The sequence below is a fragment of the Somniosus microcephalus genome, chromosome 22 (assembly GCF_052327205.1).
Source record: "Somniosus microcephalus isolate GS21.2 chromosome 22, FLI_Smic_1.0, whole genome shotgun sequence".
In the NCBI taxonomy this organism is placed as follows: domain Eukaryota; kingdom Metazoa; phylum Chordata; class Chondrichthyes; order Squaliformes; family Somniosidae; genus Somniosus; species Somniosus microcephalus.
Window position 1 is genome coordinate 17,462,452 of NC_141008.1, and position 22,644 is coordinate 17,485,095.

At 43.9% G+C, this 22,644-nt stretch overlaps 1 protein-coding gene across 9 annotated transcripts in view; it reads left to right on the plus strand.

Annotated features, from left to right (window-relative positions):
• srrm3 (serine/arginine repetitive matrix 3) overlaps positions 1-22,644 on the plus strand; it is a 389,856-nt gene that overhangs the window by 332,975 nt on the left and 34,237 nt on the right. For 8 of the 9 annotated variants that reach the window (XM_085964221.1, XM_085964222.1, XM_085964224.1 and 5 more), the window contains 3 exons: positions 1,902-2,009; positions 4,573-4,822; positions 20,177-20,523. In XM_085964221.1, the coding sequence (XP_085820347.1) occupies positions 1,902-2,009; positions 4,573-4,822; positions 20,177-20,523 (705 nt within the window). The remainder of the gene's footprint in view (positions 1-1,901; positions 2,010-4,572; positions 4,823-20,176; positions 20,524-22,644) is intronic. The other variant, XM_085964226.1, reaches the window with a different exon arrangement.

Below are 22,644 nucleotides of genomic sequence, written 5' to 3' on the forward strand. Positions count from 1 at the left end.
GCATCTTAATGGAGGGGAGTGAGGCGGAGAGATTTAGGGAGGGAATTCCAGAGCATAGGGGCTAGGCAGCTGAAGGCACGGCCGCCAATGATGGAGCGATAGAAATCAGGGATGTGCAAGAGGCCAGAATTGGAGGAGTGCAGATCTTGGAGGGTTGTAAGGCTGGAGGAGGTTACAGAGATAAGGAGAGATAGACAGAGTAAACAAGAACGTAGAGTACATTTTAAATGTACCTGAGATAAGAGAGCAGGAAAGAGATCTGGTGAATAGGTCATCAACACTGTTGGTTCAGTGCTCACAGCAGGTCAAAAAAGCAAATAAAATAGGTCAAATGAAAGCCTTGAGAACGCTTCCGGAGTACTATATTCAATTTTGGTTTCCGTATTGCAGAAAAGATATAATTTTTGGAAGGAGTCCAGAGGAAGGCTATGAGGCTGATTCCTGGATATAGGATTGCCGGGTTATGCTGAAAGATTGTCTTACCTTGGGACTACTTTCTTAAGAAGAGGCAGAGGGGATATGATAAAGGTCTTATTAACATTTTCAGGAGTATGGAGACTCAGCAAAATCCTGTTATGTGCAGGTTTGGAGGAATTGGGGACACCATTTAAAATTAAGGATGTCAAATGAAGATATGGAATTTAGACAAGTTTTTCAGTAGTAGGGTGATAGAAATGGGGACTAGATTACCAGCCGGGCTGATGGAACAGATTTGAAAGGAAAAAAAAGACTGGATTAATTTCTATTTAGGAATAAGATTAAATACTATTAATACTAGCATTATAGTAGAGAACCAGTTTAGAGGTTTGAAAATGCAGGCTGAATTACCATTGAGGAGCATGGGTTTTTATCTCACTGATTAAATGAGTGGGTTAGAATCCATGAAAGGATAGATTTTACATGGTCTGGAAGAGCTTGATGGATAGAGTAGTCTATTCTTATTCTATGTGCATCCAAATAATGTGCAATAGAAATGGCATTGTATGTGGGTGACTGAAGAAAGGCTCAAAATGCAGATTGAAAAATGTTGCATATTTTATATTAATATATAAATAATAACTTGCATTTATATAGCCCTTATATTAGAACATCTCAAAGCATTTCACAAACAATTCAGTAGCAGTTGTTGTGTACATAGGAACAGGAGTGGGCCATTCAGCTTCTAGAGCCTTTTCCGCTATTCAGTAAGATCATGGTTGACCTGTATCTTAACTCTATTTACCTACCATGGCTCAGTAACCCTTAATAGCCTTGCCTAACAAAAATCGATCAATCTCTGTTTTGAAATTTTCAATTAACCCCCAGTCTCCACAGCTTTTTGAGGAGTTCCAGATTTCCACCACCCTTTGTGTGAAGAAGTGCTTCCTGACATCACCCCTGAACGGCCTGGCTCTAATTTTAAGATTATGCCCCCTTGTCTGGACTTCCCACCAGAGGAAATAGTTTCTCTCTATCTACCCTATTAAACCCTTTAATCATCTTAAACACCTCAATTAGATCACCCCTTAATCTTCTATATTCAAGGAAATACAAGCCCAGTCTATGCAATCTGTCCTCATAATTTAACCCATTTAGCCCCGATCCATGTGCAGGAAAACGTGGCAGCTATTTCACAGCAACCGTGTGATTAATGTTTGGTGTTTTTGGTGATATTGGTTGATGGAGAATCAAATGTTGACATTATGAATAAAGATAAAAGCAGTGTGCCACAATTTTAAATAATGAACCGTGATCTAATTGATTGGCGGAACAGGCTCGAGGGGCTGAATGGCCTCCTCCTATGTTCCTATATTCCTAATAATCTTCTATTATCCTGAAACACCCACTGTTGGCTGCATCTTCATGGAAGGATATTGCTTAGTAATGGTCCATATCTCATACGTGGCTCCTTTCCTCAATAGGTCACCCAGCGAGTCGCCACCACGGAAGCCACACAAAGGACGGAGCTGTTGCAGTTCCCGCAGTGTCTCTGCATCTTCCGCACGCAGTTCCTCCAAATCTCTGAGCAGGTCAGTGTGTTACATACCAAAGATACTGCTGCAATACTACATTTTTCACATGTGGTCTGTTTCCTCATTTTTACATAATACCCATTTTTCATTTGAGTGTGGATATTATAGGCCATTGTAAACAAATCCTTAAAACCAATAATTTATCTATAATGTATTAAAAACAAATCTGATTGTGGCCACTTCCTGTCCAGAAAACCTAGCCTCCTGTTGGCAATGTTTCCATTATAAATTCCTATGTCCACATTTAGAAAGAAAACTGCCAATGTAAACTTCTCATATGTGGAATTTACACCCTATTGCCAGCTGTAGCATCTCCAATTTGAATCTCTCGTCTCCTAAGCCTTTATTGCAGGGTAACTCCCTTGCTCGCCCAACTCTGCTTCCCAAATTGCTGGAACTTTTTCTATTTAATAATATAATATCAGAGTATTATATTAAACAATAAGGGCAGAATGTATGACTTTAAAACAGGGATTAGATTACGTCGGCATGCCCTGGCCCAATTTTCCCTGCCCTCTGACCCCACTTCACCTGAAGACTTCGTAGTGTCAGCTGTGGCTCAGTGGGTCTCTAAGTCAGAAGGTTGTGGGTTCAAGTCCCACTCCAAGGACTTGAGCACATGAAGCTAGTTTGACACTCCAGTACAGTGCTGATGGAGTGCTGCACTGTCAGAGGTGCCGTCTTTCAGATGAAACGTTAAACCGAGGCCCCGTCTGCTCACTCAGGTGGACGCAAAAGATCCCATGGCACTATTTTCGAAGATGAGTAGGGGAGTTATCCCCGGTGTCCCAGCCAATATTTATCCCTCAGCCAACATAACAAAAATAGATTATCTGGTCACTGTCACATTGCTGTTTATGGGAGCTTGCTGTGCGCAAATTGGCTGCCACGTTACCCAATTTACATCACTGACTACACTTCAAAAGTACTTCATTGGCTGTAAAGCGCTTTGAGACATCCAGTGGTCGTGAAAGGCGCTGTAGAAATGCAAGTCTTTCTTTCTTTCTTACACTTGATCTTGACTACTACCCATGTGCAACACCAAGGGCGATTGACTAGTAATAATGTAAAATTGAAGTATTATATAAAAGTAACGATACAAGGTATGACTTTTAAATGAGACTACATTACATCTGTGCATCCTGGTCCAATTATTACCCACTCTCTAACCTTGCTTCATCTGAAGACTATACTTGGTCTTCATCCCTGTGCGTAACACCACAGGTGATCAGCTAGTAATATATTAAAGTGTCTTACTTATGTTCACTTCCTGTAAGTGTCATGCTTTCTTCCTGTAAAACTTTCCCCGTCACGTTTTTTTGATAATGCAGTTGTGGTTATCAAAGAGGATATCTGCCCTCGCACCGTGAGCAATGCCACGGGAGATCTGATTGTTTTTAATTAACAAAAAGGTTTCCGCTGCAGTGTTGGGGCAACATAAGGTGAGCTCAGCTTCGTTGAGCAAAGGAAAAAATAAACTATCAAAGAATAATGAAAGGGTGCAAGTACCAGGGTACACAAGTTAGACATTCTTAAATTAGGAGTAAGCGGAGTAGGAGTCTGAGGCTGAAGCTCTATAGTCTTCCGGTCAGACTGCATCTTCTATGTATCAAGCTCTGTACACTAAATCGTTCTTTCCCCCACCCACACAATCGCAGTGAATGGAGGGAAAGGCTGGGGAAAGGCTTAAAACAATAGCAAGACAATACATGGAGACAGAAAGCATGTATTCAAATTACATTGGGTCTTTAGAAAATTCAGCTTAGCTAAATGCTCACTTAACAAGCCTGGAGTCAAAGTTTTAAGTCTCGGAAGTGGCCGAGATTTGGGATTGGCAGTCACACTTGTTGCAGTCTTGTCGGTCCTGTGCTTGGCTCTCAAGCAAGAAATATCTTAATAGCAGAACATTGCACTCAAGCAGCGAGTGCGCCAGTCGAGAATGAAAGTGGTATTGATCAGGGGAAAGTGAGCAGCTGGGAAAAGTAGTCAATTGCACCCTGTATGGGTGGTGGAGGCTGAATTTTTAACCTAACCCCCGCGCCCCGCCCCCCCCCCCCCCCACCCCGGCAGGAATAGGACGGGTTTGTGTCAGACACCCATTTTAGTGGAGCTTAAAATCGGGCGGGGTATAAAATGGCCATTTGACCCGAACCCACCCCGTTCACACCAGGAGGCTTAGTTTCAAATTACCCCCATGGTAAACTAATTGATTGAAAGGTAACATCAATCATGGGTGCTTCAGTTGAGCTGGAAATACCTCAAATGGTCTCATAAAAGCCATGTGACTCATGCTGCGCTCAACTGCAGCCAGTAGGACAGTTTGAACAGCCCAGTGTTGAGACACGACAAAATATACGACTGAAAATCAAATGTGTGCTTGAATTGTATTCATGAACTTACTGTGAGCTCTCTTCAGAATCCTGAATAGGCTGGATGTTTATGTTTGGATTCTTTATTGACTGAAAACTGATCAAGGTTGACCTATTGGCCAACTGTTGGGACTCAGTAATGGACCTGCAGCTCCCAAGTAATCAGCCACTTGGTTTTCCTTGTTTTCCAGCTGCCACAGCCCGTCGTCAGAGCCCAGAACATCACATGCCAAGAACAAGCGCAGTGCTATGCCCAGGCAAAGCCCCAAGAACGACACAAATGGGCGGAAGCCATGTTGCACTCGATCCAGCCCCAATCAATCCCCTCTGCGAGCTCGGCACAGCAGATCAGTGACTCCCAGGCAGAATGGACACAAGGGAGCTTCGTGGAACGGCAGACACAGTTCAAGACATAGGCATCCTCCAGATAGATCACAGGATGTATGTAGTCTTTTCCTTCTCTTTGGTTTTCCTTTCTCTCTCCCTCTCTCTCTTGCTCTCTCTCTCTCTGTTCTGGGAGTTCTGAAGCCAGTTTTCGATCAGAATCTTGCGTGTGCTCTCCATTCTCCACCATTGTTTTCTATTTCTCATTTCCATCTGAACAGCATGTGCAGTTCATTAAACAGTGAGAATCATTTGTAGTAGTAAAGCGCTAGACTGTTGGAACCCCCAAATTCCTACAAATTGCAATTTAGCAGAGAGTGCCACGTTTTCAGTCGAACACCCCCCCCCCCCCAAATTGCACCCCACTGTTCTGGAAAAATGTAGGTTGAACTGGAGATCATTTCATTAAACCCTTCAACGCAATTAATTCAATTGATGTAGAATTGAAGAGAGATCAGAGATTAGGAATTCCGAAGTAGTCCTAGTCAAAGCAAACTGGCCCTTCTCTAAAATGTGAGGAGAGATTGCGGTTATGATATTTGACATAAGAAAACTACTAGGCACTTGGTCTAAGCGTTAAACAAAGCTTTAATCAACTGTTTTACAACATGGAGGTCTAGTTGTGTCCTTCACTAGTTCCTGTTAAGAATGTCCTGCGCAAGCTGGGCCTGTGCCCGAGTATTTATACTCTCCCTGGACAACGCCACCCGTAGGCCGCTCAGTATTATTTCATAAGTCTTTCTTTCATGAATGACTGATTTATGTCAATATTAGTATTTCCAAGAGAACAGGGATGAGGGACTTCAGTTGTGTGGAGAGACTAGAGAAGCTGGGATTATTTTCCTTAGAGCAGAGAATGTTAAGGGGAGATTTAATAGAGGTGTTCAAAATGATAAAGGGTTTTGATAGAGTAAATAAAGAGAAACTGTTTCTACTGGCAGGAGGGTTGGTAACCAGAGGACACAAGTTTAAGATAATGGGCAAAAATGCCAGGGGGGAGATGAGGATAAAAAAAATTACCCAGTGAGTTGTTGCGATATGGAATGTGCTGCCTGAAAGGGCAGCGGCAGCAGATCCAAAAGTAACTTTCAAAAGGGAATTGGATAAATACTTGAAGAGGAAAACTTTGCAGGGCTATGTGGAAAGTGCAGGGTAGTAGGACGAATTGGAGAGCTCTTTCAAAGAGCCGGCACAGGCGCAATAGGCCGAATGGCCCCCTTCTGTGCTGTAAGATTCTATGAAACAGTCAACTTTTTCATGAGCTGCTAATTGGTTTTTGCAACAGCAGCTCAGCGGTGAAGAGGTGACACGCTCCTCACACCTCCCTTGGCCATGGGTTCAAGTTCTCCGTGGGAGAAGTGCAGAAGTCTGGAGAGGCGAGCTTACCCCAGGACACCATCTCTACCGCTTTGCGTTGTGTGAAAAGATATCTGCCTCATCTCAGTGCAAGGGAGGCAGGGGTTACGCAGACTAGTGCTTGATGTATTCCATTATTCACGTACTGTGAAACAAAATACAAGAGAAACCATCTGAAGGCACATGATAGTGAATAAAGGGAGTCTCCTGGGGCTACAACGAGTAGGGTAGACAGCACTACTTTTATTGGTTTTTCCTCATCACTGCCACCATTTTGAATGTATTGATACATGCGGCAGAAACAAATTGTGAAGTGGCATTCTGCACCAAATGTATTGCAACATCTGCGATTGCAGGCAGATGTATTTCCTTACTGGGTACACGACAGATAATACTTTATTTGATGGAACATGAGATGGTATTTACTGTGTTCATGGCATAAGACATAGGTCAACCTCCTGGTAAGGATGTGTTTGAGACTTGTACAGGCACCATCACCAGCACTCTTTACCAAGAAGCTCTATCCATTTTCTTTTTCTAGCACAATTGCCTTCCTATATTTAATCTCTGGGTGCGGGTGATAATTCTGCAGCCCAGTAATTTTATTATTAAATGTGATGAAGATGCAATGGTATCCCAACACGCCGCTATTCCAACGTGCTGTGCCACATAGTATTGGATTCTTCAGTTTGCAGTCTCGCCCGTGCCATTGTAGTGGAAAGTACCAATCACAGGCTAAGCATTTCTTCACAGCCACGGCAAGAGAATCAAGCAAGTCATGCCCTTAAAGGTGGCATTGGCATAGGTCTGGGAACAAGGCCAGTGAACAATTTCTTTCTGCCTGCAGGATTCCAATTTATAGGTGTATCAGCCCCTTTACATTTTTTCACCAGTACCAATAAACCACCTGTGCAAATATGTTGTAGATAGAAACTACTGCTACACACACACATATAACAGCTAACATTGATGGATAGTAACATAGAAACCTCAGTCCATCTCAGTCGCTGTATCCAAAAGCAAAACACACCATTCACTATCTTTATCCCTCAATTTATTTTCTTACCAAATGTCTCAATCCCTCTTAAAATTACTAATGTAACCAGCTGGAAGCACCTCCTTGGACAGTCCATTCCAAACATTCAATACACTCCGTGTGAAAGAGGATGCGCTGTACATCAGCTATACAGCGTTTGTGTTGGAGCCCTTTGCCACTTGGCTGGGAGATGATGACTTTTATACAGCTGCTGTCTCCCTGGGAGGTGCTAGGCCAATGAATGCCAATTTGCTCTTGTATTTCAGCTCCCTTTTTACTCAGCTTGCCTGATTTACCCCTGCATAGTTGAGTTCAGTCTAATTGGAGCTCTTGAGATTCAGATTGGTTTGTTTCTTTTCCACCTCCACATTCCCCACCGTCATGGTGGGTGGCAGCAAAGTAGCCTGTGCGCCAGGAGCCACAGTGCTAAAGGTAAAGTTAAAAACAACAAATAGTGTAATGGTTGGTCTGCTGGTGAGTTAGCAAGTCCGAGAGGCATTGGTGGAAAATAAACCTCAATTCCACTTTTTGTTCAATTTTTGTTTAAATTCTATTATTTGTGCTAGCCGGTACCCATTGGTTGATGCATCCAGCCAATCCCCAATACACTGGTGGAGAAGGCCACAGATGGTCTTAATAATAGTGATACATCCAGACAATCCTACCCGCCCCCTCAGTAGAGGTTATATTGAGGAGCACACAATGCACAGGTCCAAAGAGCAGTGGTATTTACTCATGCTGCTTATGTAGGAGTTATCACTCAAGGTTAATAGAGCAACTTCACCTCTACTAACAGACATGGGTAGGAATCACCACTGTTTTAACCTAAGCACCTGCTTAAAGGACCCAAACACTTTGAACCAGAAGTGCAAATATACTTGAATACTCCCTGTTCGATATTAGATTAGACTTTAAACTAGTATTATCTGGGATGGGTTTATTTTATTATTCAGAAATCCCAAATAACTGCTACTGCTCTAAACTGGAAAGGAGACAGAATTGGCATTTTGAATTTCAGTCACGATATTTAAAATCGGATAGGATGACAGTGATGCAGTGCAGAGATAACCCAGCATGTGCGGGGCCGTGTGATGGAGTTGCTGGGTGCATTGCTTCCATCCTTAAATCAAGCTTATTTTCCTTAGTTCCATATCACGACAGTTCCTTTAGACTACAGATACCCATGTTACGCCACTCTGCACTTGGACAAAGGGGACCCCTTGATCCCTTGTGCAGAGCTCTACTCACCAGCACTGACATGCCGCTGAACTTTCTGATGTTAGTGAAGTCCTGCTGACCCTTTATTGGAACTAGAAACTTGAGGGGATCCAGGACACAGCCCTGGGATATGTTTAAGACTTTGGAAACAACATTTAATAAGTTGTCAATGCACTTCTCACAGCAGGTGTGAAACCCACACACAGTGCAGGCCCTCCCCCTGCCGATCAAGATTCAGACATCACTCATATCGAGGTTGCCAACATAAAATGATGCAACGCATTGATGCAATACGAAAGCATTGATGCAGAAAACTATAACGGGCTGAGATCCACGCTCAACGCCATGCGGCGCCACATGCTCAAGGCTGTCCGGGTCCACAGTTCCATTTATCAGGTATCTGCTAAGACTCAGTTTCACAGCCACCAACTAAATTTCCACCCTTCGTGTTTCGGATCCACCCAGGATTACAAATACCTCCAAGATATTCATCGTTCCTCGAACCACTGCTCTCGCCGCATCTTGAGATCCATGCTCAACGCCATGCGGCACCACATGCTCAGAGCTGTCCGGGTCCACAGTTCCATTTCATCCTTCGACTCATCCAACGCTTCAACAAAAAACTTTTTTTCTTCCTTTCCGATGTCAAGGATCGCAAGCTTCATCAACTCTTGAACACCAACGCCCCTCCGGAACCTTCTTCCCCTTCACTTTCCTCTGACCCCCAATCTCACCCCCTGCCGCGATTTCACTATCCCCTCTGACCTTCCCCTCTCTGACCTCGAATGATCAGTCTTCAGCAAAGGCCTGAGCTTCATCCTCTTACACCCCCACCTCAATGAATTTCGAGCTCGGCACGATGTTGAGCTCTTTTTCCGCCGCCTTCGTCTCCGTGCCCACTTCTCTGGCCAGGAGTCTTCCCCCCACACGGCTGACCCTTTCTCCCACTTTCAGAATTCTCGTTCTACCTGGACCCCTCCCCTTGGCCTCTTACCCTCTCTAGATCTTTTCATTGCTAACTGCCGCCGTGACATCGGCCGTCTCCATTTCTCTGCTCCCCTCACTCACTCCAACCTACCTCCCTCTGAACTTGCAGCACTTTATTCTCTCAGATCCAACCCCGACATTGTCATTAAACCTGCTGACAAGGGTGGTGCTGTTGTTGTTTGGCGAACCAACATCTACCTAGCAGAAGCTGAACGCCAACTCTCCGACACCTCCTCCTACCTCCACCTGGACCATGACCATCAAACCACCATTTCCAAGACTGTCACTGACTTCATCTCCTCTGGAGATCTTCCCCTTGCGGCCACCAACCTCATAGTTCCCCAACCCCGCACAGCCCGCTTCTACCTCCTTCCCAAGATCCACAAACAGGATTGCCCTGGTAGACCTATCATTTCAGCCTGTTCTTGCACCACTGAACTTACCTCTTCCTATCTCGACTCTATCTTTTCTCCCCTTGTCCAGTCTCTTCCCACCTACATCCGCGACTCTTCTGACGCCCTCCGCCACTTTAACAGTTTCCCGTTTCCTGGCCCCAACCGCCTCCTTTTCACCATGGACGTACAATCCCTCTACACCTCCATCCCCCACCAGGATGGACCGAGGGCACTCCGCTTCTTCCTTGAACAGAGGCCCGACCAGTCCCCATCCACCACCACCCTCCTCCGCCTGGCTGAACTTGTTCTCACATTGAACAACTTCTCCTTTGACTCCACTCATTTCCTCCAAATTAAAGGTGTTGCTATGGATACCCGCATGGGTCCTAGCTATGCCTGCCTTTTCGTGGGATATGTGGAACACTCTTTATTCCAGTCCTACTCGGGTCCCCTCCCTCACCTCTTTTTTCGGTACATTGATGACTATCGGTGCCGTTTCCTGCTCTCACCCTGAACTAGACAATTTCATTCACTTTGCCTCCAATTTCCACCCTTCCCTCACCTTCACATGGTCCATCTCCGACTCCTCCCATCCCTTCCTCAACTTCTCCGTCTCCATCTCTGGGGATATGTTATTGACCAACATTCACTACAAGCCCACTGACTCCCACAGCTACCTGGACTACACTTCCTCCCACCCCGCCTCCTGTAAGGACTCTATTCCATTCTCCCAGTTTCTCCATCTCCGCCGCATCTGCTCCGACGATGCCACCTTCCACACCAATGCTTCCGACATGTCTTCCTTTTTCCTCAACCGAGGATTCCCCTCTACCGTGGTTGACACGGCCCTTGACCATGTCCGTTCTATCTCCCACACTTCTGCCCTCACCCCTGCCCCTCCCTCCCGGAACCATGATAGGGTTCCCCTTGTCCTCACCTTTCACCCCACCAGCCTCCACATTCAACGGATCATCCTCCGCCATTTCCGCCACCTCCAACGTGATCCCACCACCAAACCCATCTTCTCCTCCCCTCCCCTTTCAGCATTCCGTAGGGACCACTCACTCCAAGACACCCAAGTCCACTCCTCTATCACCCCCAGCACCCCTTCCCCTTCGCCCAGCACCTTCCCGTGCAAGCGCAGGAGATGCAACACCTGCCCTTATACTTCCCACTGTCCAGGGCCCCAAACACCCCTTCCAGGTGAAACAGCGATTTACTTGTACTTCTTGCAATCTAGTATACTGTATTCGCTGCTCACGATGTGGTCTCCTCTACATTGGGGAGACCAAACGCAGATTGGGTGACCGCTTTGCGGAACACCTGCGTTCAGTCCGTAAGGGTGACCCTGAGCTTCCGGTCGCCTGTCATTTTAATTCACCGCTCCATTCCCACTCAGACCTCACTGTACTCGGGCTCTTGCATTGTTCCAATGAAGCTCAGTGTAAGCTCGAGGAACAGCACCTCATCTTCCGATTAGGCACTTTACAGCCTTCCGGACTCAATATCGAGTTCAACAATTTCAGGTCATAACCTCGGCCCCTATTACATTTTTATATATTTTTTATCCACACCTTTGTTTTGTGCCTTTCCCCCTTTTTTTCTCTCCCACATGGCAGCTGTCTCTCATTCTGCCAGCGCATTTCACACCTAATCTAGAGCCGTCTTTTGTCTCCACTAGTCCTATCACCATCTCGTCTGGTTTTGAATACCTCTTAATGTCTCTTCACTTCTCTTTTGTTCTTTCATCCCCATTTCCCAGCCCCCAAACTGGCCCTTTAATCTGTTTCATTTCCTGTGTATTCTCTCAGTCCTGACGAAGGGCTTCGACCTGACACATTGACTCTATTTTTCTCTCCACGGATGTTGCCTGGCCTGCTGAGTTTTTCCAGCATTTTCTGTTGTTATTTCGGATTTACAGCATCCGCAGTATTTTGCTATCGTATAACTGGCTGTTGTCTGATTAAAGGCCCACTTTGTAAATCCAGGACCTTACAGATTTAGGGTGTGGGAGTTGCTAAACACCAAAATGATTGAAAGGTTTTCTTACCAGCGTTTGGGTCACCCTGTCCCTTCTACTCATGGCCAATACTTAACCCCCCCCCATCTATCTGTGCACCAGTAGCCATTCCAGAATGAGCTCAGTGTCATTCCACACAGCTGAAGATGGTCATGTGAGAACACAATGGCAAAATACTGCACTCTGATAACCAGTAATAAAGCAGTGTGATGCTGACTCTTACAAAAGAGAAACAGAACAATATTTACACGGATGTAAGAAATCCGACTGCTGCTTCAGTTGGAGAATTGTCAGAAGTTAATTCCAGCTGTTGTTACGTAGGGGCATGTTAAACCCTGCATGGAACTCATCATCTAGGTTTGCCACTTTCTGCCAGGTGCAGCACCCGGACAGGCTGTACGCTTAGGACTCGAGTCTGATCTTTGCTCTGCTGATTATTAAAGTTTCCCGAAAAACTTAATAACCAACATCTCCGCATCCTGAGTCGAAAATCCAAGTTCGGTTCCAAAAATCAGACTTTTGTCGCCTGGTTCTCCTCCTGGAATCTTTCAGACATCCCACTCAAAAACTGCCTGGTTCAAAAGCAGACTGGTGCCAAACCGATCATAAATGAGGGGGCTGAAGCCATGGAGGCAAATCCACTCTACCTGTCCCAGCCAATGAGAGTAGTTGGAGGGAAAATGTTACAAAAGGCAAAGGATAAGTTTGGGAATCAGCATGGGATTAAATTGAACCCCAAAAAAGGTTCAGTGCCTTTCCTGTTCCATCAAATAAAGTGTTATCTGAAACCTATCTGCCCATTTTATTCCCTTACGCATCACAGGTAAGGCATTAGTTATTGATTGTTGTGAGTGATGTGCTTTGAATCTATGTGGCTCAGCCCATTAAGGACTGATGCCCTTCGCTGATACGCTGCAGTCTCCGGCTTTAATCTGGGTGGTACAGCGAAAACATTCACTGGGTGTTAAACGTTTTGTAGATTTTGCAAAGCATTCGTTGTTGATGCTGTGACCACCAGGGACAGCCTGCATCTCATATCACCGTGGTACTTGCAGCAAGTGTCCCCATGTGGCACTAGTGTGCCACAAAGCAACACAAATCTTTAATACAATCCTGTTGGTGGAGTTTTCTGTGCAATATTGACCGTCCCTCTGAAAAATTAGGACATGTGACAATATTAAGATATGTCTTCCTCTTAACATACCTAACTGAGATGTTTAAAACACCATTGGTGAACGTGAAATTGAAAATAGCTTTTCCTATTTGTCCATTACGTCGAGTCAGTTCCTTCATGTGGCAAGCTGAACACAGCCCAGTCCTTCACCCTGCATGGTACAAGACTTGCATGGATTACTGTGGGGTCAGTACGGTTTTAGTTTCTTTTACCCAGTCGCTATTTAGCACAATATTATTCATCCAAAACCAAACCCTATACAACCAGTCGTTAGGTACTAGTGCGTTTACAAAGAAACAGAAACTGTGAGGAGACCATCATTATTTCTCTGTAGAAATTAATGTGCATCATTCAACCTGACTTATTGCATGGAACCTAGGCAGAATAGACTGACTTTCTTAAAGTGCATGTTAAAACCATTTTTTTTTTTAAAAACATCATTCTCTGTACTAGTCAACACAAGTGAATTACTATTTCAAACCATTTGGTTTTAAAGGAAATCAAATAGAAATTCACGACAATTGTTTTTAATTATAACATTAACTGATCTGAAAAAATGCATAAACGGGTTAATAATATTCATTAACCTAAAGTAGTCTGTGAACCCCTAGAGGGCGCTGTTTCTGGAATGTTAGCACACCCAACTGGGGATTTATTTTGAAAAAATTTAAGAAATATTGCCAAATATAAGATTTATAAAATCACATTGACCTTTTAAATGTAGTTATTTTTAAAGTTTGCTAACAGTAATTTCAGCATTGCACATCTGCACTGTGGAAATAACAGGCATGACAACAGAGTGACCACGATTCATAACTCACTCCTAACTTGGTGACCAGTGAGTTAACTGGCCACTCCTGCTTGTACAGATATAGAGCATAGCTGCCAAGGACACGCCCTCCATCTTTTCAGTTCGACTGACTGAAAAACTTGTTGCACATGCTTCATTAAAATTCTCCAGCAAATCGATTCACATAGCACAGAAAATATCAAAGTCATTTTAAACCAGACACAGTTAATTGAATCATTGTGATTCCCAAATCCACGACCTCTACCACCTAGAAGGACAAGGGCAGCAGGCGCATGAGAAGACCACCATCTCCAAGTTTCCCTCCAAGTCACACACCATCCTGACTTAGAAATATATCACTGATCCTTCATCGACGCTTGGTCAAAATCCTGGAACGAACAGCACTGTGGGAGTACCTTCACCACACGGACTGCAGCGGTTCAAGAAGGCGGCTCACCGCCACCCTCTCAAGGGCAATTAGGGATGGGCAATAAATGCTGGCCTTGCCAACGACGCCCACATCCCATGAATGAATAAAAAAAAGTTTATTATATGGGATAGATGGGTTTAACTGATAACTCAGAGCCTGTATTAAGAGACAGACATTAACATTACATTCAGAGGGTGAGCATGCACTGAACTAAAAACAGGTTTAAAAAGGGCTCACCAATTTAAATTTAAATAGAATTGCTGTCCTCTTATCCATTGTCTAGGGTTAAAATGGTAACATGACAACATACATAAAGAGCAAGCAGCACCACGGTACGGAGCCTCCACCTTAGTGAGATAATTTAGCAATAATAGACCCCCTAATATTAATTAAATAATTAAGTTTCAGTAAAAGTAACCATGAAGCTGTTGGATTATAGTAAAAACCCAACTGGTTCACTAATGTCTCTTTAGACAAGGAAACCTGCCGTCCTTACCCGGTCTGGCCTATATCTGACTCCAGTCCCACACCCAACGCGGTTGATTCTTAATTGCACTCTGAAGTGGCCTAGCAAGCCACTCGTTTGTATCAAACTGCACAAAGAATGGACTGCAGCAGTTCAAGAAGAAGGTCCACCATCACCTCAGAGAAACTAGGGATAACCAATAAATGCTAGCCTTGCCAGTGACATCCACATCCCGAGAATTAATCTTTTGAAACTAAACCCACAGAGGTGCGGGTCCCTTTCCAATTTTTCAGAAGATGGAATTGATAACGATTCTAAACTATTAGTGCGTGCTCCTGTGGCATCACTGACTAATCCCAACTCCTTCATTAATTTAACAACTGCCCCAGTTTTCGTAGGTTTCACATTCAACGGGTATGATGGATATTAACCCTTTAAGCACTGTGCATGGAAAACCAAAATAAATTCAGTTTGCTGAGCGAACCGCCATTTAAAGAGTGTGCTTTGTTACTGCCATCGTTTTAGTATCAACATGCGGTATTTTTAATTAAAAGAGGAGAAATCTCGCTGACACAGATTTCAATGTTTTGTGTTTTCACAACTTTTCGACAGTGATCTTGCTTCATTCACATTTGGCGTTCATTGACCGGTACAATTCTAGGAAGGAAGAGTTCGTGTAAGAAATGGGTGAAACACCATGGGCTAGATTTCCGCCATCACCGCCTAGACAGGCATGTGACAGGACGGATCGCAAGCTCTTTGTAGATCCTGCCTGATTGCCAGTCTGTTGATTTCAACGCAATGAATGATGGGCGGTTTCTATAACAGGCAGGCAATGCGCCGTCAGATTACCACCCAGGCAGTGGGGACAAAAATCTACGCGGGATTTGCACCTTTACATAAAAGCCTTTCCCCCTCCTTGTCTGTCCACATATCTTGTTACAATTAAGGCTCAGTCGAGTAACAGTTTGGATCCCGAGTACCCAAGAACCTAGCCCAAAATTGGCACACACACAGAGTTCCGCACATCTGTTGATGGGTTCTAGGCTGGGGAAATCAGATAGTCTTACATTTGTTGGCTAGAGGTAAGGGGCATGATTGTTGGCGACAAACATTTCAAGCAGTCCTCAAAGAGATAACGTGCCCGAGTACAGATTATCTGCAGGGTATTCTGTTTGTGTCACCCATCCTCTCATTGATAGCTTCCTCTCCTGCTCTGTGTGCTTTTTGTCCCCTGTGAGCTTTCTCTTGTGTATATAATCCATGTGTACTTTCTGTTTTCCTTAGCCAGTTGTCATGTAACGTTACTGCACTGCATGCGGTTGGACTTTTATGTTTAACAAGATTTTTTTTTTCCTGCGCATTTTGCGAATGAAACATCGCGGCTGCAATGTTTGTACATAACGAAAAATAGAGGAAAAAATAACACTTAGCATCAAGTCAATGGCACATTACTAAAGAGTCACTGTCTCTTTCCCATACTGCACTCCAATGTGGAGAACACTGTTTTCTTTTATTATTGCACTCCTATCAATGGTTGGAAAGGTAGGTATTTGTTTGCCTTGGCACGAAATACATCTGCAGATGAGTCTGTAAAAGCACCCTGGCTTGAAGTTAAATCTTATTTGATTTCCATTTTCCAGGTTTATTTCTTTGCTCTTTTATTTTTTTGGTTGTTCTGTTTCATTATAAAAATCTTCCAGTTAGCCCCTGCTCTGGATTCCTTTTCTTTTTTGACCTTCATATTCTGTAGAGTTGTTAAGATGCATATCTGTGTGTTGTTTGTAGCATTGATCCATGAATGATGCCTTTTAAGTCATTTTCTTTTACTTTTTTTTATTTTGTCAGTAGCTGTACTAACATATATGGTGTCCCTGAATATAGTGGCTGTTTGTTCTTTAGCTATAGAAAACAAAAAGAGAAAAATCAAAGAAACCCAAGGCTATATTTACGTATAAGGCGCGTGGGTCTTTTGCCAGTTCCCTCGGCAGAATTGTTGCTCTAGCGGTGCCTTCTGTTCCCTGCTTGGGGTAACTCTGCATGGTCATATTCCAGAGACGGAATCAATTTAAGAAGGAAAAAACGGGGAGGGTGGGTGCGAGATTAAGACTATAATGAGCATCCCTCATAACCTTTGACCTTTAGCCTCCATTTTCTAGACGCTTTTTTGAAAATGTACCACCTGAGGTTTATTTAACAATGAAGTCCCTTTGTGCTCGTCTTCTTGTGCCGTTACCGTTACTGGTCAGAAAATATAATATCCAGTTTTAGCCAAGGGGGTAAATTTTTCCTCAGCATCTTTTATATCCACCTTCTTTGAATGTTTGGGGAAGCCCATAGCTTGCTGATGGCAGCATTGTGTAAATGCATGGCTCGTATTCTCCTTTGATACCTTTTGTCTGATTTGAATTTTGCTTTTTGGCTTCACAATAAGGTCAGGATCTACAAGGGACCTGTGCATAATTAGGCTGAAATCAAATCGTAAAACTGATGGAGTTTTTTAAATTAGTTAAGAATTCACCGAACAAGTTGACTTGTGCAAAGGAAAATTATGGAGGTCAAAGGTATTAACGATGCTGTTGGACTAAGTGGGATATTGAAGCGCCAATGCGTAGAGAGGTGGAATAGTGGCGGTTGGATACGTGTCTGCGATTCCCCCTCACGGGGTGGAGTTGCCTTCCTAAGCTATGTTACCAGGACAGATAGAGGGGGAGGGAGGGCAAAACCAGAAGGGAAACTAGTCAACCAGACTCGTGGCACCTCCGAGCAGCCTGGTCAAGAGCAACAGAGGCACCTGCCCTCCTGCTCGCACCTCCTGTCCGATAAGTTACTACAGAATTACAGACATGTCAGTGAACAGTGATTGGAAAGGGAACAAAATACCCTCACCAAAAGCAGCCCGATTTTATCCTTGAAACCAGTGCTGTTTTCCCTGTTAACAGTTCACTTATTTTGAGATGGTTTTTAAAATGTTATTTGATTACTTTTCATCTTTTTCTTTTACGTTGACAATTAATGAGATTAGAATTTGTTATTCAAGTTAAATCTGTTTTTAGGGTCACTGCTAACTGGAAGCTTGGTTTTACTTAACCGTGCAATCCACAATTAAAGCTTTACAGGCAAATTTCTCTGATTTCTAATTATTCTGCATTCATGCAAGTTTGAAAACCTCACAAACATTGACTGAATGGGTACGACTTTCCAAACCCCGCCCTTTTTTTTAAAGAAAGAAGCCTCAGTGTACAATATTTAAGAAAATCTTCGAGTGACTCTATGTCACAGTATATTGATGCTCTACAAAAATGCCAACATTTGGCTACCAGTCCTCCACTTGTTCTAATCTAACCCATGCCGTCAGGGGTGAAGAAGGAGACAACAAGCAGCGGTGGGTCACCTGAGGCTGCTTCCATACGCCCCCTAGTGCCCAGTTAAAGAATGAGACCTGACCGAGGCCTATAAGTAGGTAATCCCAGCATCTCTGCTATCAAGCTGTTCTAAGAGGAGTGGGGGAGATAATTTGATGGGAAATAGATTTAAAAACTGCTGCTGTGATGATTTTGGAATATTAAATTATCTATTCAAAGGTTATCAAGTATGATAATAAATACTTTTTATTTTGGGCTTTTCATAAGTTCATTAGCAAAATTAATTTTTTGCTAAATATTTGCACTGCGTTAGAAACATTAAACATGCACACTAAAATATCACCTACAATAAAAGTAATTTGAGCTCAGAAGTCAACGTCATAATATGCTTGAGCTAACTGGTCATTTTTATGATGTAGTCATTATTCTGAAAATTTATTATGATCCACTCACTTGATGAACTTCAAGTAACTGCGTGGGCACTTGAGCTGTGTGTTATTTGGGTGTCACAGTATTCCTCATTTTAGGATGTGAAATTAGATGACTTATAATGGACCACAATGGGAATGTGGCATAATAAAAGGCCCCAAGAGAACATTCCAGAAAACCGGCTGTTAACAGTCACAGGTTTAAAACCAGAGGTGACCAACCCTCAAGCTGGGCCCAGTTAAGTGTGGTCAGATCTCAGCTTAGCCACATTTATTTCCTCTGTGAACCGCCTTGAGATTTTTTTTTACAGTAAAGGTGCTATATAAATGAAAGTTGTTGTTGATGGTGGTGCAAAAAAACCCACCAGCATCTTATCACATAGAGACTCACCTCCTGGCAGCCGTGCAGTCTGGTTCTCACCTGTATGAGGGTATGGGCAAGGGGAGTAGCTATAGCAAGGGCCAAATTAAACAGGAAAACAACTAGAGACTGGTTTAAACTAAATCAACATAAACTCTGGCTAGAAAATAGAGAGGCAGTGTGTTTTCAGAACAGTATCCTTTCTTCAGGTTTAGGGGAAAGATGTCAAACCGAAAGAAGTTGGACGATTTCAATCCACTTCCCCTGAACCAAAGTACAAACTTTTGAGGCTAATTGACACTTCAGAACTGAAAGCTGAAGGGAAACAAAAATATATCATTTTGGACACTCCCGTTCTTAACATCAACTCTGAACCTTGTCTTCAAAACAATCTGCCCTTCACTGTGCAGCCCTGTAGAGTGCTAAAGGTCACAGAGGCTGGGAGAGGCTCATTCTCTGCATTTAAGGAATAGTCGGACATCCTGCATTTCAGCTTGTCTCCTATAACCTCCTATCCTAAGCTTTACAGGTAAAATCTGACATTCCACGTGTATATATTTCCTTCGGCGAAGCGGGAGCCCAGAGACCCAGGACTGGCCTTATTTTAGTGCATCAGTACTTAGGCATTGAAGCAGTTGCATTATTGTAGTATTAATAAATTCCTTTGCACATTCTTAATTTCATACATTGTTCATATTTCACTACTTGGAAAGGGCTTTTTTGTGTCTTTTTTTCTCTTGCATTTTGTGACTCTAATGATGCACTTATGTTGCCCCGCTTTTCCCTTTTTCCTCACACCTTACCTACTAATGGAGGAAATGCTACCTGATTGGTAAGTGTATGTTAACCAAACGGGGGTACAAAAAAAATTAATAATCTGGGTCGCTGATGACAGATGAGCAGTTCTCTGCAGGAAAAAGCACAAAAAGAAAACAGAGTATTATTCAGAGGGTTTTGTTTGAGTGATAATTAATACATTTGTGGATTTTTTTCAATTTTTGCCTTCCATTTCTGTGCTGTTCAGTCAAGTTGTCTACTTTCACCTTGTTTTTTTTTAAAACCAGGAATTGTAAGAAAATTTGTCCTTTCCTCAAAATACAGCAATCTGTTGAGCTCACTTTCTTTTCATTTATTTATTCTTCCATTCTGTTCCTTCTTAAACTTTGGTTGACTGTTTAATTTTTTTTTTTTTTTCCCATTCCAGGTTTTTTATTTTGAATTAATTTTTGGTTTGCATGCAAAATCTTGCATGAGCTGCATTGTAGAGGACTGTGTTAGATAAACTATTGACGTAGGCTGTGTCTTAGGGATGTGGCAAGAATTGGAAGATGGCATCGTTGTTGTGTCGGAGTCTCTCTAAGGTGAGCCTTTCTCTCCTGCTGCAGAGCGCGGACTCCAGGTCACTGTCCCCAGGAGCAGAGCCCCGATCTGCATCGACATCGCCCAAGGCTAAGGACGCCAAGCACTCGAAGCATGGGTCCAGGAGCTTCAGGTCCAGGTCCCCGGGCCACAGCAGGAGATCCTCCGCCGAGGGCAGGCATGCAAAGCACAGATCAAGGTCAGCATCTGCACATAGGGGCTCACGCCGACGGAAGTCGACCCTGCCAGCTCACAAAGAGTCTCCACGCTCCCCGAGCCAGTCAGACTTCAGCAGTGACTCTGCAGAATCTGCCGGCAGTCGCTCACCATCACGCCACGTATCAGGGCGGAGTAAAAGCACACGAGCAAAGAAGTTAGTCCTGTTATTTTTCCGATCTTCAAAAGGCGAGGCGTACTGTTTTTCAGCAACCCTTACTACCCCGTCCACCCCTCCTTAGGTTGCTCACTGCTTCCTCCTATTGCCATGCTTAATGTTTCCCCTCCAAGGACCTTGCACTCCAGGTCACCGACCTCTCCCTGGCCGGCTTCCGTGCCACTGTACTAGTGACTGAAAGGAAATGTAGTTCAGTATAGGAATTTCCCGTAACAAGAAATTTAAAACTAGTACAAGGGCACAGCCTAGGCACTGCAAGTTCAGCACCAGGAGTCTGGGAATCCCCTCACCATACACATCCTCTTTCTGTAAATCACAGATTGTATTGTGAAGTACCAGTGCAGTACTGAGGGAGCGCTGCACTGTTAGAGATGCATTTTTTGGATGAGATGTTAAACCGAGGCCCCGTCTGCCCTCTCAGATTCCAAGGCACTATTTGAAAAAGAGCAGGGTCGTTCTCCCCGGTGTCTGGCCAATATTCTCCCTCAACCAACATCACCAAAGAACAGATTATCTGGTTATTGACCTCGTTACTGTTTGAGGGATCTTGCAGTGCACAAATTGGCTGCAATGTTTCCCTATGTTAGAGCAGTGACTACATTTCAAAAGTACTCCATTGGCTGTAAAGCGATTTGGGATGACCTCATTTCCACTACCCTTGTGTGAAAAAGTGCTTCCTGATTTCACTCCTGAACGGCCTAGCTCTAATTTTAAGATTGCCCCCTTGTTCTGGATTCTCTTGTATCTACTCAATCAAATCCTTTTATCATTTGAAACACCTCGATTAGATCACCCCTTAACCTTCTAAAGTCAAGGGAGCACAACACATGTTCATGCAACCTGTCCTCATAATTTAACCCTTTAAGCCCCGATATACCCCCTCCAAGGCCCATATATCCTTCCTGAGGTGCAGTGCACTGCTGTTTATGGGACCCTGGTCAGTGCAAAGTGGCCGCTGCCTTTGCCGACATTACAACTGTTGCCACTCAAAAGTACTTAACTGGATGTGAAGCGCTTCGGAACATCCTGAGGGTGTGAACGGTGTTGTATAAATGTCTTTCTAACATATTCTCACATACATTTTACAGCTCCCTCAGTCACTGGCCATATTTTGTATTCCATTTTCTGTGCACAATGTCCCCCCTTTCTCTCCCTGATTTTCCGTTTCTTCTCCCATGTTCTCCTTGACCTCTTCGGTCAGGTGCATCTCCCACTCTGCTGTATGGAGGCAGCCTCCAGTAAGCGGTCGATGGAACATGAAGCTCACGCCCCTGACCTGCTGTTTAATCCCTGTTCGTTACTATTAAAGCGGTAGCTGTTAGTTTTCTTTTGAAGATACCGCAGCAGATTTTCCTGCTCCTGGTCCATTGGATCATGTGGGCTCAACGCATTGAGGAAATTTGGCTGGGGAGAATCGCACAGCCGGAAGGGATCCCGCTCGATTTTCTGTCTGTTTAAACTGATGGATTCAATATGTCCAGGCACAAGAACAGAAAACCTGCCCCATTTATCTAACTGTTATCTTTCAGTCACTACGCCAGTGCCCATTGGAGCCCTCTCGCTGCCTTCAAAGGCCCCCTAGAAACCCTTTACTTTAACCAGATCTTCATACTTCTTCTTCCCCCCTCCCCACTAAATGTTTCTCCCTTGTTTCCTGATTCATGTCCCCTGTCTCCGCTTAAGTGTACGCAAATACGTTTTCCTTTACGTGAGCGCTGTAAAAAAAATGTAAGTTGTTATTTTTGATCATACTTTTTAAAAAGGTACCCAAAGTGGTCTACCCAGGTGGATGTGGAATTTTCTGCTGAGTTTCTGTGCCTCGCTACTAATCTCCATAGCAACTTGTAACATAAGAACATAAGAAATAGGAGCAGGAGTAGGCCATACGGCCCCTCGGGCCTGCTCCGCCATTCAATAGGATCATGGCTGATCCGAACCTAGACTCACGTCCACTTCCCTGCCCTCTCCCCGTAACCCCTAATTCCCTTATCAGCTAGGAAACTGTCTATCTCCGTTTTAAATTTATTTAATGTCGCAGCTTCCACAGCTCTCTGAGGTAGCAAATTCCATAGATTTACTACCCTCTGGGTGAAGAAGTTT